Source organism: Oreochromis aureus, linkage group 22 (assembly GCF_013358895.1).
Source record: "Oreochromis aureus strain Israel breed Guangdong linkage group 22, ZZ_aureus, whole genome shotgun sequence".
In the NCBI taxonomy this organism is placed as follows: domain Eukaryota; kingdom Metazoa; phylum Chordata; class Actinopteri; order Cichliformes; family Cichlidae; genus Oreochromis; species Oreochromis aureus.
Window position 1 is genome coordinate 41,204,030 of NC_052962.1, and position 14,431 is coordinate 41,218,460.

A 14,431-nucleotide genomic window follows, 5' to 3' on the forward strand; every position below is an offset into this window, starting at 1 on the left:
CCGTTACTGTTTGAGTACTTTTATGTAAAATTATAATCTGTTGTTATTGTTGTTGTTGACTGAAATAAAATTTCAATTCAAAATTCAAAAGACTGCACTCCATATCCCAGAATGCAACGCTACAGGAAGGAGCTCAGCTGAGACGGAGACCACCTCCTCCACCCGGTGTCAGTGTGTTCACGGCTGCACGGTCTGATGGAGATCGACCAGCAGGTGATGGATGCGGCCTGACACCACCCGAGAGCTCTGAGTTCTCCTCACGCGTCACCTGCACACACCTGCAGGCCTCTAAAACACGCTGTGACCTCACCCTCACCCACCTGTGTCCCTGTTCTTACTACATCTGAGAGGGAAGGACGGCGAAACGTCCGGCGTCTCAGGCGCGAAGATACCGTCAAGCAATTCAGCCGAGCTGGGGCGCGGTGGACCTCGGTGGAACACCTTTGACATCATCCTCAGCTTCACGAGGTCACTGAAGCTCAGTCACACAGACCCACAGCGCTGCCCGAGCAGTAAGCCGCCACACGCTCTCCTCTCCTGCTGCAGGCCAGGCTTGAGTCACACGTGGGAATGTGTCTGCAGAGCTTCCTGTGTACACAGCGAGCACACTCTCCTTCCCCGCTCAGACCGTCTGCACGCCAGAGAGATAAAACCACACCACCCAAAAAAGTTGGATGAATTATGGAGGAGCGGGCGCTGCAGAACATTCGTTAAACTGAATTTATTATGAAACATTTTGCTCTCGCTTCCTCGTCGCTCTATATTTACCTCTGCGCGTGTTTTCATTTCGCTAACTCTGCCGCCCCCGCGCTCGCTCCAGCTTCCACCAGCGTGGGCTGAGCTGTAAGTGAGGAGCGAGAACAGGAGGAGGTCGCTATAAATCCCAGCCGCGCTCAGGCACCTGAACGCCTCGCTCACACAGAGGGGCGCGCCTCGGAGGAGGAGGGGATGGAAATAGACTCCATCAGTCAGCCAGAAAACGCCGCTGATGCTGAATGGCATTTTGGTGCTGATGGCGTGGAGGCGGGTCGGGCCTGTGCGGCTGAGGAACACGATTGTGTACGCAGGCGCTTCCACAGCATCGCTGTTACACTGACGGCCAGGACAGAAACGCTGCTGGCTTTAATAAATATGTGGTTCCAGCACAATTTCACGCTTGCCTCCACCGCCAGCAACGCCCACTGCCGCCCGTCATTGATGAGCGGTCCTCCATGTGACCTTTCCCAGCCGGGATGTCAATCACGTCCCAACATAGTAGGCACCATGATGCCGACCCTCGCTCTGGTCCTACATTCCACCACGCCATCACTGTTCAGTGACCCGGCGCCGGCTCAGGTGTGTCTGCTCCTCCAGGTGTTTGGGCCGTGAGGAGGCCAGAGCACGGAGCAGGTCTCAATCCAGCACGGCGTGTCGCCTCACACCGACACGCCGTGCTGCTTTTATAAGAGATGCAGACAGACTGCAGGAGCAACGTTAATCACCCACCTGAGGGCGAGCCAGCCAGCTGTTCCAGCTGCTGTAGTTTTATTACATCAGTTGTTGTTACAGTAAAGTGGGCAGACCTGTGAGGGTCACTGATCCTTCATTGATTGTCTCATTGACACGGGGGGAGGGCGGAGTGGGCGGGTGAACGTGGCCGTCTCTGAGAGCGCCCTCTAAATATCTGAGTTCAGTTTGGATTTTAAACCACACAGATGTTTTCAGTTAACTGGCTCTCTACCTGCCTCCTCCTCCTCCTCCTCCTGCTGCTGTCCTTTTTTAGTATTCTGCAGCTGCTTCTCCATTTTCTGTCTTCACATGGAGTTATATAAGCTGCTAAACTTCCTCTTCCCTCATCCCTTCTTCTCCCCGGAGGGAATCTGTTACTTTTCAGCAGAAGTTTGAGGAGCTAAAATTCCTTCAGCTCTGCACGAACACCTCTGAGAGGAGAAGCTGCAGCTCAGCCTCCGGCAGGTGTGCCGAGTTCAGGCTGCAGAGGGTTCTGCGTGCTTCGGCTTCAATGAGACGCCCAAAACATCAGCTTCAGTTTCAGCAGAGCAGTGAGAAAATAATGAGACAAAAACAGGCGAGTGGAACGACTCAGCACCAAAACTCTTTCTCTGATCCTTCTGAAAACAATGCTCAGCGTCCACATTTCTGACTGCACATGAACGCCTCGCTGACGACGCGTCAGGAAGACGTTTTAAACATCCTACAAAACACCGTCGTCACACAGAGTCAGCGCTGTGGTCCATCCCCGACTTTAAACAAGACGAACCTCATAAAAGCTGCGGCGACCAAAGTGCTGAGTCAGAGCGCAGAGCGCCGTGAATCTCTCCGACAAACCCGGCTGCACGTCGTCCTGACACAGATCTGTTCCTCTATCTTTGTGCTGCTGCTCCTCTCTCATCTTCCTCCTTTCCACCTCTTGCATCACAGCTTCGCCTCGCTCTCCGTTTCCTTCCTCGCCTCCTTTTCATCTCCGCCGGCTCACCCCGTCCATTTAAATCCTCCTCTCTGCTCCGTCTGCATGGCAACGCCCGCTGTGTGTCGTTCATGCTGCTGTTGGTAGATATCATCTGTGTGACTTCCTCTAAACACCAAAACCATCCGTGTGCGCCTCCATCATCGCCGCCATCATTTCCTGTCAGCTCTATGATGCTCATCATAAATAACCACCTGCAGCGTCTGCAGTGTGACGGCTCAGGACGCTGAGCGTGTGAGTGGACCACAGTGAAGTGCAGCTGGGCAACGAGTCTGCACAGCGACGGCTAAACAGACCCACAAACTCCAACCCGTCTGATACCAGAGCGATAGATCAGCCTGATATTTGACCAATAACACCGATATCTGGCGATTCAAAAATCAAATATTTCAGCCAGTGTTTTCTTCTCTGACACATGAAACATGAACATTTCCTGAACCCCTGCTGTGTGCAGGTATTGGTGACCGTCACAACAAGTGTCTCCGCTCGGATCAGCTGATCAGTGTGTTTGTGTGCTGCCAGCAGGGAAGCTGCAGAGCGCCCTCTGGTGTGCAGAGCTGTTATCGCAGCTGAAGGGTGTTTCTGAGTTTCACACGCTGGTACAAACGAACTGTTTGAGACCAACTTACACTCATGTATGTGCAGAGGCAACACGCCTGTAAGCATCGTCACAGTGACATGATACCTCGTATGCTGTGCTGAATAAAGCTCAGATAAACTGATTTTAGTTTAAATGATGAGATGACGTCGTACACTTGAAACATATCGAGCCCGTCTGCACGTTTGTATGGATGTAAACAAATCAGCCGCAGGACGAGCTGGAGGAGGCGGAGTGCAAACACCCTGCCGGCGTTTTGCTCCCAGGCGAGCGGCTTCCTGACTCCAGCCTTTCTTATGAAGTGTGCTTGGAGCGAAGCAGATGTCCCTGCGGCACACACTCACACAGAGGCTCGGTGCTACAGAGCACACACTCACACAGAGGCTCGGTGCTACAGAGCACACACTCACACGGAGGCTCGGTGCTACAGAGCACACACTCAAATGAGTGTGAAGGGAAAAATTAGCATCGACGTTTCCAGCTAATCCCTGACACTTTCAGAGTGAAAGAAAGTACAACATGAGGCGTGTGAGGAAAGCGTGCAGACTGTGTGACACAAAGCTGAGAGCAGAAGACCGACTCGGTCTTCAGTTTAACGATGATGACGTCACCGTAAACACTCTTCAAAGTAAAACCCCAAACGGCAATAGACTGTATATAAAAGATGGACAACATCACCTTGGCGCTGGTATGATGGTTTCTAAGAGAAGCAAGCAAACACTTTTCACCAGGAGGCTCCAGCCAACACACAGATACCTGTGAGTATCATCCAATCAAAACCCTCAAAGTTCATTGAGCAGACCTGGAGCTCCGCCTCGTAGCACAGCAAACTCACAGCAGCTGTGTGATTGGTCAGATTACTACAAATGCTCCAATGCTCCATAGACTAAACCAGTTTTCTTAGAGGCCTGCAAACGCGTTCATGAGAACCTCTGCTGGACATCAGAGGAACTACAGCTGATTTTTATCAGCTTCATTGTGAGCCTGACGGTGCGCACACACTGAACGCGATAGAGGCGGCCAGAGCGTCAGGTGTACATGTAAAGTCAATGGAAAGAGCGCGATGACACGCGATTGCGCATCCGGCGAACATGCGGAAGCAGATTTGCGCCGTGAAAACGCCAAAACCCGTGAAACGCGCGTCAGTGTACCGCGTGGGGCGCGTTTGACTCGCGAAGAAAACCACGCGTGTCAGATTGTGTTGCATTTGTGCACACGCCCGTATCAGCGCCAACCGCTGGAGTTGGAAAATATGAACTCCGGCGCCAAATCGCGCCCGACAACCAATCAGGAGGCGGTGGACGTGGCTGTAACCAGGTCACAGGGGCAGATCAAACCAAAGCCCTTTATTCTTCATTCAGTATGGAGGAAAAACTCATCACTGCCGTGGCTAATCACCCAGAGCTGTATGATGCCAGCTGCTACTTCTACCGAGACAGGAATAAAAAGGACCGAGCTTGGAGGCACAGAAGTGAGGAGATCGGGCAACCTGGTAAGTTCATTCATTCTCCTTTTTAATTTTCAGACTGACCCGATAAAGCCGCGCAAAAGCTAGCAAGCCCGCCTACTGTCCCGCTATTTTCCCACTGATGTACAAATACCTTTCCGCTAACAAGATAATGTGTTTATTCAGAGGACATCTGCAGCACAACACATCTGGCACAACTTCCTCCCACATTTCCGGTCCACGCGCGTGGAAAGATGCAATTTTGAGGCGCGATGGGTTTTTCTTGGACACGCGTTGAGGTGCGAATGTGCACGCGTCAAATTAGGGGCGTTTAGGGCGTTTTCGCTCGCCTCTATCGCGTTCGGTGTGAACGCAGCCTGAGAGGCTGTCACTGGTTCAAAGGTCAACACACTTCCTGTTTCACCTGTGCGATGAGGTGAAACAGGAAGTGTTTGAGGGAAGCGGACGGAGTAAATCACCTGATTTCTCTGAGAGAACGAGCAGCTCAACTCCTGCCAACTTTTACAGGCACAGATTTACACGAACATGGTGCAGGCACCACGTTTCCCCGCCGTCCTCTCTCTGGCGGAGAGGCGACATCCGTGATGTACGAGGCGGGCAGAAATACGGCTCGAGCCATCAGAGCTTTATTAGCTGTTGGATTGGATTGGAGGTTGAGAGGAGGCGGAGCAAAGAAAAGGAAGAGATTGAGCGGCACAGACACAGAAACAGGAAATAATACGTACTTGAAACCCGGCGCAACGTTGGCGCAGCTCCCGGTCCGAAGCCAGATGCAGTATGGGTCACGAGAGGCCAGGCAGGCTCTGCAGAGGGAGGAGAGGAAGAGGAGCAGTTAGAGTTTGGGCCGACGTGCTCTTCCTCATCACTCAGTCACGCCCCGCCGTCTGAACGTGCGTGACACATCACCGCACTCACACCCCGCCATGCAGCTGGCAAACATCCAAGCTCTTCATTTACTCCCACTTCCTGTCCAGGTAGCTCCACCTGAAACAGAGCTGCAGCTTTTTCATTGCACACTGAATAAACTTTCATGCATGCGGTTAGACGAGTCTCCCTGCTGCTCTGAGAACACCTCCAGAGCAGCAGGGAGAGCTTTAAATGTCGCTGGCTAATCATCCCCTAAAACACGGGTGTCCAACGCCAGGCCTCGAGGGCCGGTGTCCTGCAGGTTTTAGACGTGTTCTTGATCCAACACAGCTGATTCAAATGCTAAATGACCTCAACATGTCTTGAAGTTCTCCAGAGGTCTGGTAATGTACTCATCATGTGATTCAGGTGTGCTGACCCAGGGTGAGATCTAAAACCTGCAGGACACCGGCCCTCGAGGCCTGGAGATGGACACCCCTGTCCTAAACCTTTAGGAAAGTCTTTCAGCAAACACCTTCAGATCTGCTCATCTTCCAGATCCCTGAACTGTTGGAGGAGACCACGTCACATCAAAGAAGGAAAAGAAGAAGGCGGAGGAAGAGGAAGAGGAGGAGAGTGGAACGTCTTTGTTAGTGTCTCCATGATGGAGACAGCTGGTGGAAGCCTCCATACGCTGCAGCTGTGTTCACACATCACACGAGCTGGCACTCATTGATCCTGCTCAGTAATTAAAAAGAGCCAGAGAGAGAGAGAGTGTGTGTGTGTGTGTGTGTGTGTGTGTGTGTGTGTGTGTGTGTGTCTGCACAGTGATGAATGGGCTCTAATTTAGCAGCGGGCTCCATCTCTTCGTCGTCTTCTTCTCCTCCATGTTTAACTGATTGGGCTCGTCTCCGTTGTCTCGAGCACTCACTGACATATTCACCATGTTTCCGAATGAAGCTTCGTACCTCAGCTCTAATCTCTCTGGATGTTTCAGGGTTATCAGAGTGAGGCCGTTTCAGGCAGCTGAAATCCAAACCAATGAAATAAAACCAGACTCGCAGCAAGTCTGAGATTTCGTACTTTTTGCAGACTCCATGTTGGGCGCAGCGGCTGAGCGGCACTCTGATCACACAGCTGCTGAACGCCACAAATAAGGCGTGATGGTCCTTATCGAGCTCCAGGCCCAGAACCCTCCTGTCCTCCTGACCCTGAACGTTGCACCTGAGCACAAACAGAGAAAGTCGGTTAAACAGAGGAACGGGAGGATTCGCCCGTCCTCAGAAGCACGTCTTACTTGGATGGGTTGTAGACGTCGATGTCCTCCAGCAGTTTGGATCCAAAGCTGTCATTTGGATGGGTGCTGGCCAAAACCTTCAAGACTCGCCCATCGTCTGAGCCCAGGAACATCACCGTCCGGTCCTTGTAAGGCCCAGCAGAAACATCCACCACAATCTGGGTCAACTTGGACCTACGAGGAAGAGAGAAGATGAAATCTTTTCCCTGCCGAGGGAATTCAGACACAGTTTTTCTTTACTCTGATGAGCTTGTGATTCTGAGCGAGGGTGTGAGGAGGAGGGCCTTCATTCCCTCACCATGACCCTACCCAGAGTGAGGTTCAGGGTTTGGGCTGCTTCTCATCACTGAAACAGACCAACTTTCAGATGAACCGCAGCCTTTAACATCTGCGACCCGAAGTAGTATTTCTGCCGTGGCTGGGTGATATTTTAAATTAAAAACACATTTTTGGTATAACTGCTTTAAAAATAGGCAGATTTTGTTTACTGACACGGTCCGTGAACACTTTTCATCCTGCTGCTATTAAAACAGTTCAAACTGGCCATGCGGCAGGGATGTGCAACAATAACAACAATAAAGTGACATCTTTGCCTCACAGCTTCACACAGCTCCTCCTCTCTGACACAATTGGGGGCTAATCCGGGATCTTGCCCTTGAAATGAATTTCTGGATAATTTTTATTTTGTATGTGTTTGTTTGGTGTTTCTGAGGTTTGAGCATGTTAACGGTGTTTGCATTCCTTCAGACCCTGAGTATTAGTCAGACAGAGAAATATTCTCTATACCAGGACGCTTTACTTCAAACGTGACCAAACGCTGAAAGAAAACATAAAAATAAGGAAACACAGACGGTTTCTTCTCAGTGCAGGGCGTCCATCAGAGTCTGGGAACACAAACACAAAGGTTCCCTTGTCCTCAGTCAAAGGAAGTGGAACCTTTTAAGTTTCATATAAGCTCAGGATAAAGCTCAAGCCTGTCAAGCATCAGTGTGAATGAAAATTATTGGAGTGAATAAAGACATGAAACATCCTCTGGGGACCTTGATTTAACCACAGAGGGTTCCTTTCTGTTTCGAACTGTTACTGAATCACAAAGTCACAAAGACTGTTGGTATGTGAAAGCAGCACCACAGCAGACACAGATGTACATGATCAGCTGTCTGATTGCTCGACTGAAGCGGTTGATGTTACATAACAGAGCGAGCAGGTCTGCGCTGCCCGGTGGCTCGGAGCGTTTCGGAGTGAAGGCTAATTCATACACAGAATTAAGAGCCTGATTCCTATTCCAGATTGATAATTACAATCCATCAGAAACTTATCTGAAACCTGCAGACATAGATTAATAAGGTCAGAGATTTTCAGAGCCGCCAGAGCGAGAACTTCCTGTGAGCCAGCGACTAATCAGAGCTGATACCGATGATTATCCTCCAGGCACTGGGTGGGGACGGTGGAGGCGGCACCTCTAAGAGCTGCCATGACTCCCAAACTCATCTCAACAGTGAGGGAGCTTGTGATGGCTCCACAGTTCACCGGCTTGGTTATTTAACGCTGCAGATCACTTTCCTGTTGCATCGTGTGACAGAATACAATAGAAGACTAGAACAGACTTTATTAATCCTTTGGAGGAGAAATTATGGCTCCAGCAGCACAACACCAGTTCACCTCAAATACAAATAAGAAAAACTAAGAATAAAACATCAGCAGCAATATAATTTTTAATTTTGGTAAAAGAGGTAATGAAACCAGCTGGAATCAGCTCGCAGGCTTCATTTACGGCCAAAAACACAGTTTTTTGAGGGTGGCTGAGCTTTGAGGACCAGAATCTCACATACTGGACTCACTGTGACCACGCGGTGCCTCCAACACAGCTGAAGCTGAAACGTGAACAGAGGTTTACTGAAACACTTTCACACATCAGCTTCCACCTGCATCAGGAACGTGAGTCGGCATGGTAACCTGAGCTCTGGCTGTGATCATTCTCTGAAGTGAAGCTCAATAAGATTTGACCAATCAGAGCACTTCTGGGATTTGAACCATCGCTGTTACCTGCTGGACGTCCTGGTGAAGCAGGGCCGGTCGTTGACGGAGGGAACAGCTTCGTCCATCAGAGGATACGACTTGATGAAGGTCAGCGTCTCATCCGGGAACTGAACAGACGATTTGTATTCTGAAGCAGAGCCGTCGCCTGCACACGTACCGGGCCTGGACATTAAAGAATGAAGCAGACACGTCTGAGCTAATTGGGTTTAAGTAAGCAGGACTGAAAGCAAACCGGGACTTAGTCCTCACCTCGGTCTGGGAACTTGCTCGTCGGGTACGGGAGTCCAGGAGGAGTCGCTGGTCCTCTGCTCTTTGAACTTCCCGTTAAACGCCTTCTCGATGTCGTCCATGTAGAAGGCACAGACGGCCGAGCCGGGGATACTGGAGAGAGACGGACCGCACGAGTCAGCAGACCTCCGTCCAACCAATCACAAACACTATAATCAACACTGATGCTCATGGAGCGGAGACGATACGAGTTCAGCCCACAAACCCAAACTGTCGCACGCCACCGACTCACCGCTCAGTCCAACCTCAAATCATCCAGACAGCTCGCTGAGAGAGGGCGAACGCTGCGCCGCGACTAATGAGGTCAGTCACCGCGAGTGCTACAGCTCTGTGAATAAATGTGAGGAGGGCGGGGAGCGGCGGGAGATGTCCAGCGCGAAAACGTGGAAACTGGTCCACTCACCAGCACGCTGCTCCCATCTTAACGGGCCCAGAGCAGCTTTGCATGAATCACAGTTCAGAATAATCCTTCAAGCTGTTTAAGCTCCTCCCACTTTAAGCCCACCGTCCTGAAAAATTTTCAACAGCAGGTGGGCGGGGCTTCTGGGTGCCTTATATGACCATGCGTCATTTCACTATGACATCATGCAGCACGAAGATTAGAAAAAACGTTCCAGTAACACTTTCACATCTCCACCCTCCCAGCGACGCCCTCTCCTAAACTTCCTGAAGTCCCCTGGTTGTCCCCGGCTCGTCCCCGGCTCATCCAAGAGCACGTCCTCAGAGGTGTGACATCCATCACAAACACTGAAGAGCTCCACAAACACAAATCCACCTCTCCAAAAGCCCCGCCTTCCCAAAATAACAGCCCAATAACTCATCTTCTAAAACCCGCCTGCTCGCTCCCAGTGTGCACACGTTTACTGAGGACTTCTTCCTGAAAACACACCAAAGTGTTCTCACCTCCTTCTCCAAACGCGTTAGCTCTGAGCTTAATCAGACTCCGCCCCTCACAGCAGCGTACCTGTTGGCCTGCGTGGTGAAGACTCCGACCACAGCGGGTCTCTGGTTGATCTGCAGCACGTTGGTGAGCGACTGGAGCACGTCGAAGTAGAAGAAGGAGTCTCCGGGCACCGAGCAGTTGAGCCGAGCCTGAAGCACACGAGCAGAGTGATGAGACACAGACAGGTAAAGTTCGGCGCTGCGCCACGGCGTGTTCGCTACCTTCAGGAAGGACGTCCAGTATCGCTCCAGAACTCTAGGAGATCCCCCGTTATCGTTCTTACAGACCCGGGCCACCCGAGAGAACACCACCTGCAGACGGGCGAGAGAACAGGTTAACTCCATCAGTGCGAGGCGGGTCATTAAACCACCAGCACGCCACGGCGATGATCAATGCATAAATTTCCTGTGACATCACCACTCCTCCTTCAAATGAAAGAATACAAAATTAGAAACTAACTGAACAGCCAACCACACGAAGCCTGACTAACAGTGTCTTTACTGTGAGAGGTTCACACACACACACACACACACACACACACACCTACAGACACACACACACACACGCACACAGCTGCAGACACACACACACACACCTACAGACACACACACACACACCTACAGACACACACACACACACGCACACAGCTGCAGACACACACACACACACCTACAGACACACACACACACACCTACAGACACACACACACACACAGCTGCAGACACACACACACACACACACCTACAGACACACACACACGCACACAGCTGCAGACACACACACACACACCCACACACACACCTACAGACAGACACACACACCTACAGACACACACACACAAACACACACCTACAGACAGACAGACAGACACACACACACCTACAGACACACACACACACACACACACACCTACAGACAGACAGACACACACACCTACAGACACACACACACACACACACACACACACACCTACTACAGACAGACAGACAGACAGACACACACACACACACACACACACACACACACCTACAGACACACACACACCTACAGACAGACACACACACACACACACACCTACAGACACAGACACACACACGCACCTACAGACACAGACACACACACCTACAGACACAGACACACACACACACACCTACAGACACACGCACACACACACACACACCTACAGACACAGACACACACACGCACCTACAGACACAGACACACACACACCTACAGACACAGACACACACACACACACACACACACACACACACACACCTACAGACAGACAGACACACACACACACACACACACACACACACGCACACACACCTACAGACAGACAGACACACACACACACGCACCTACAGACACACACACACACACCTACAGACACAGACACACACACACCTACAGACACACACACACACACCTACAGACACAGACACACACACACCTACAGACACACACACACACACACACACTTACAGACAGACAGACACACACACACTTACAGACAGACACACGCACACACACCTACAGACAGACAGACAGACAGACACACTTACAGACACACGCACACACACACACACGCACACACACCTACAGACAGACACACACACACACACACGCACACACACCTACAGACAGACACACACACACACACACACCTACAGACACACACACACACACACACCTACAGACAGACACACACACGCACCTACAGACACAGACACACACACCTACAGACACAGACAGACACACGCACCTACAGACACAGACACACACACCTACAGACACACACACACACCTACAGACAGACAGACAGACAGACACACACACACCTACAGACACAGACACACACACGCACCTACAGACACAGACACACACGCACCTACAGACACAGACACACACACCTACAGACAGACAGACACACACACACCTACAGACACACACACACACACACACCTACAGACAGACAGACAGACAGACACACACACCTACAGACACACACACACACACACACACACACACACACACATTTACAGACAGACACACACACACTTACAGACAGACAGACACACACACACACACACTTACAGACAGACAGACACACACACACTTACAGACAGACGCACGCACACACACCTACAGACAGAGAGACAGACACACACACCTACAGACGGACACACACACACACACACACACACACAGGGGTACCTTGCCCAGCGTGGTGTACTCCACTGCGATTTCGCTCAGGAAGAAGTAGACGTAGTTCCCGTAGTCGATGGCGTGCAGGAAGTGCGGCTCTGCAGGGAGAGGACAGATTAATCAGCGACCACGTCTGTCACGTGTCACCTTCGCTCTGGGCGTCAGCTCATCACCATGGTTACAGCTGATAACAGCTGCTTTCACTGCACCGTCACACTACAGCCACTGCACAGTCCTCTGATCGGCTCACGCGTGCGGCGTTTACTCTGATCACAGGAACGTGTCACATCCGGGGACAGATGCTGTCACCCTCGGCTTTGTGGCGTGCAGGTGAGATTCACCACAGCAGAAGTATGCGGATGGCCTCAGCAGGCTCACAGTGAGCCTCGGCTTCAGCAGGTTTACGTGAGCCGTGCGAGACGTCAGCCAATATAAACGACACCCTCGTGTTTACGTGCGATAACAAACTACACGACGTCCAAACGTGCGAGCGATGGAGCTGTGACCCACCTCGCAGCCACTTGGAGTCGTATTTGACGGTCCTGAGGACGGGGCGGCCCTCGCCCAGGCTCCTGTAGATGACGGCGTCGCTGGCCAGGAAGTCCGTCATGGTGGCCGAGTAGAAGTCTCCACCTGAGAAACATGGCAGGTGTGTAACGTCACATTTTTACACGGGATGATAAAAAAGTACAGACTGAAAAGAAGCACACCTGTTTGATCTCCAAACATCAAACACCATCAGTCAATAACCTTTGTTATTGATCGCTGTGATTATTGATCAGGAGCTCCAACAGAAACCACATTCTAATTTTCCTGTGTGTGTGCTGGTATAGAAACGCCGCTGACCCAGTTACAGTCGACTCACCAGCGAACAGTCCCACGTTGGACTGACCGGACTCGAAGGGACAGCGAGCCTGACCCACCACCTCCTCCCCGACCTGCTCCAGTGAGGTCATCTGAGTGGGCGGGGCAAAGTAAAAATACAGATTAAACTACAAATCCCAGACAAGAGACATCAGCAAGCATCCTGTGACTCCCTCGTCTATGACAGCACAGATCAGCTGAGCAGGCCGTGACCTTTGACCTGCCTGCCGTGGTAGCCTGACTCCATAATGTATAATGAGTTCCTTTTTGTACTGATGATGTCGTAGCGAGCTGAGAGCGCTCGCCTTGTACATCACTGTCATAAATCCACCTGTCTGCAGGCCTCGGGGCGCCGCTGCCGCCATCTTTGACTCCATGCGCTGACCTTTCTGCTCAACCCTCCCTCTCTCTTCAACACTTTATCCACCTCCCTCGCCATCACGCCGCGGCGCAGACTGACTCCTCCCTCCAGCCAACTGCATATCTCCTCTTCCCCCAGCTCAGCAGAGGAAGAGTAGGAGCCTCGCTGAGTCATCCTCACATCAACCTTTAATTACAGCGACGTCGTCTTACAACCACCAGCTCCAGGATCAGAGCTTATTCTGAACTGTGAAACATGCAAAGCTGGCCTGAGTGAGTCCCAGCATGAAAGCCTGGAGCGGGAAATGAGCCTTCAGGGCACCTGTGCTAAAGCTTGAGGTGATTGGCTGTTTCAGTGCAGTGAGAGGATGAAGGCGTTTCCGTGTCCTCGCTAACAAAACTGCTCTTTGCTGGATGATGAAAGCGCCGCGTGTCAGAGGGGCCGCCTGCTCAGCTCCTCCCAGGGGAACAGAGCGCTCTGTGAGCTTCGGGTGAGCAGGTTTCCTTCTCACCGCCGGCGGTTTGAAAGCACACAAAGCTTCTGCTAAATGGGGTCATCGGCTGTCAATCAAACCGCAGCGGCACGGCGGCGTGATGAAACAAAAAAAGAGCGCAGTTCTGGATTGACACCTGAAATTGTGGCTTTTGTTGTGAAAGTGTCGCGTTACGTCTCGAGAAGGCGTCCCGATCCACCTGACACTTTCAATTAGGATCCAGGGAACGCCGTCATGTCAACTCTGCGCTCATTAACCCGACGCTGGTGACGGCGGGGGGAGCTGAGCGGCTGAGAGGATAATGGGCACGGAGAGAACAGACGCACTCAGACACAGCAGCGAGTTGTTAGGAAACAGTGATGGGAAACAAAGGCTGCGCTCACTTTATGCGACTGTGGTAATCAGTCACAGCAGCGCTCAGCAGGAAGCACGGCTCCATTTAACTGACTGGAATTAAAAAATTAAACATTTAAAAATAATAACTGGCAAAATATCAAAGTCATTACCTTCAGTTCATGTCAGAATGACTCACGTCCAGAAGCAGCAGGATGGCGCTCT

The 14,431-nt window shown here is 51.4% G+C and overlaps 1 protein-coding gene across 2 annotated transcripts in view; it reads right to left on the minus strand.

Moving 5' to 3' along the window:
* LOC116322258 (semaphorin-6D-like) overlaps positions 1-14,431 on the minus strand; it is a 103,367-nt gene that overhangs the window by 31,982 nt on the left and 56,954 nt on the right. For both annotated transcript variants that reach the window (XM_039605599.1, XM_039605598.1), the window contains 10 exons: positions 13,021-13,111; positions 12,666-12,788; positions 12,165-12,253; positions 10,166-10,255; positions 9,966-10,093; positions 8,963-9,094; positions 8,720-8,875; positions 6,674-6,847; positions 6,460-6,600; positions 5,256-5,333 (listed from right to left, as the gene is read on the minus strand). In XM_039605599.1, coding sequence (XP_039461533.1) covers positions 5,256-5,333; positions 6,460-6,600; positions 6,674-6,847; positions 8,720-8,875; positions 8,963-9,094; positions 9,966-10,093; positions 10,166-10,255; positions 12,165-12,253; positions 12,666-12,788; positions 13,021-13,111 — 1,202 coding nt within the window. The remainder of the gene's footprint in view (positions 1-5,255; positions 5,334-6,459; positions 6,601-6,673; positions 6,848-8,719; positions 8,876-8,962; positions 9,095-9,965; positions 10,094-10,165; positions 10,256-12,164; positions 12,254-12,665; positions 12,789-13,020; positions 13,112-14,431) is intronic.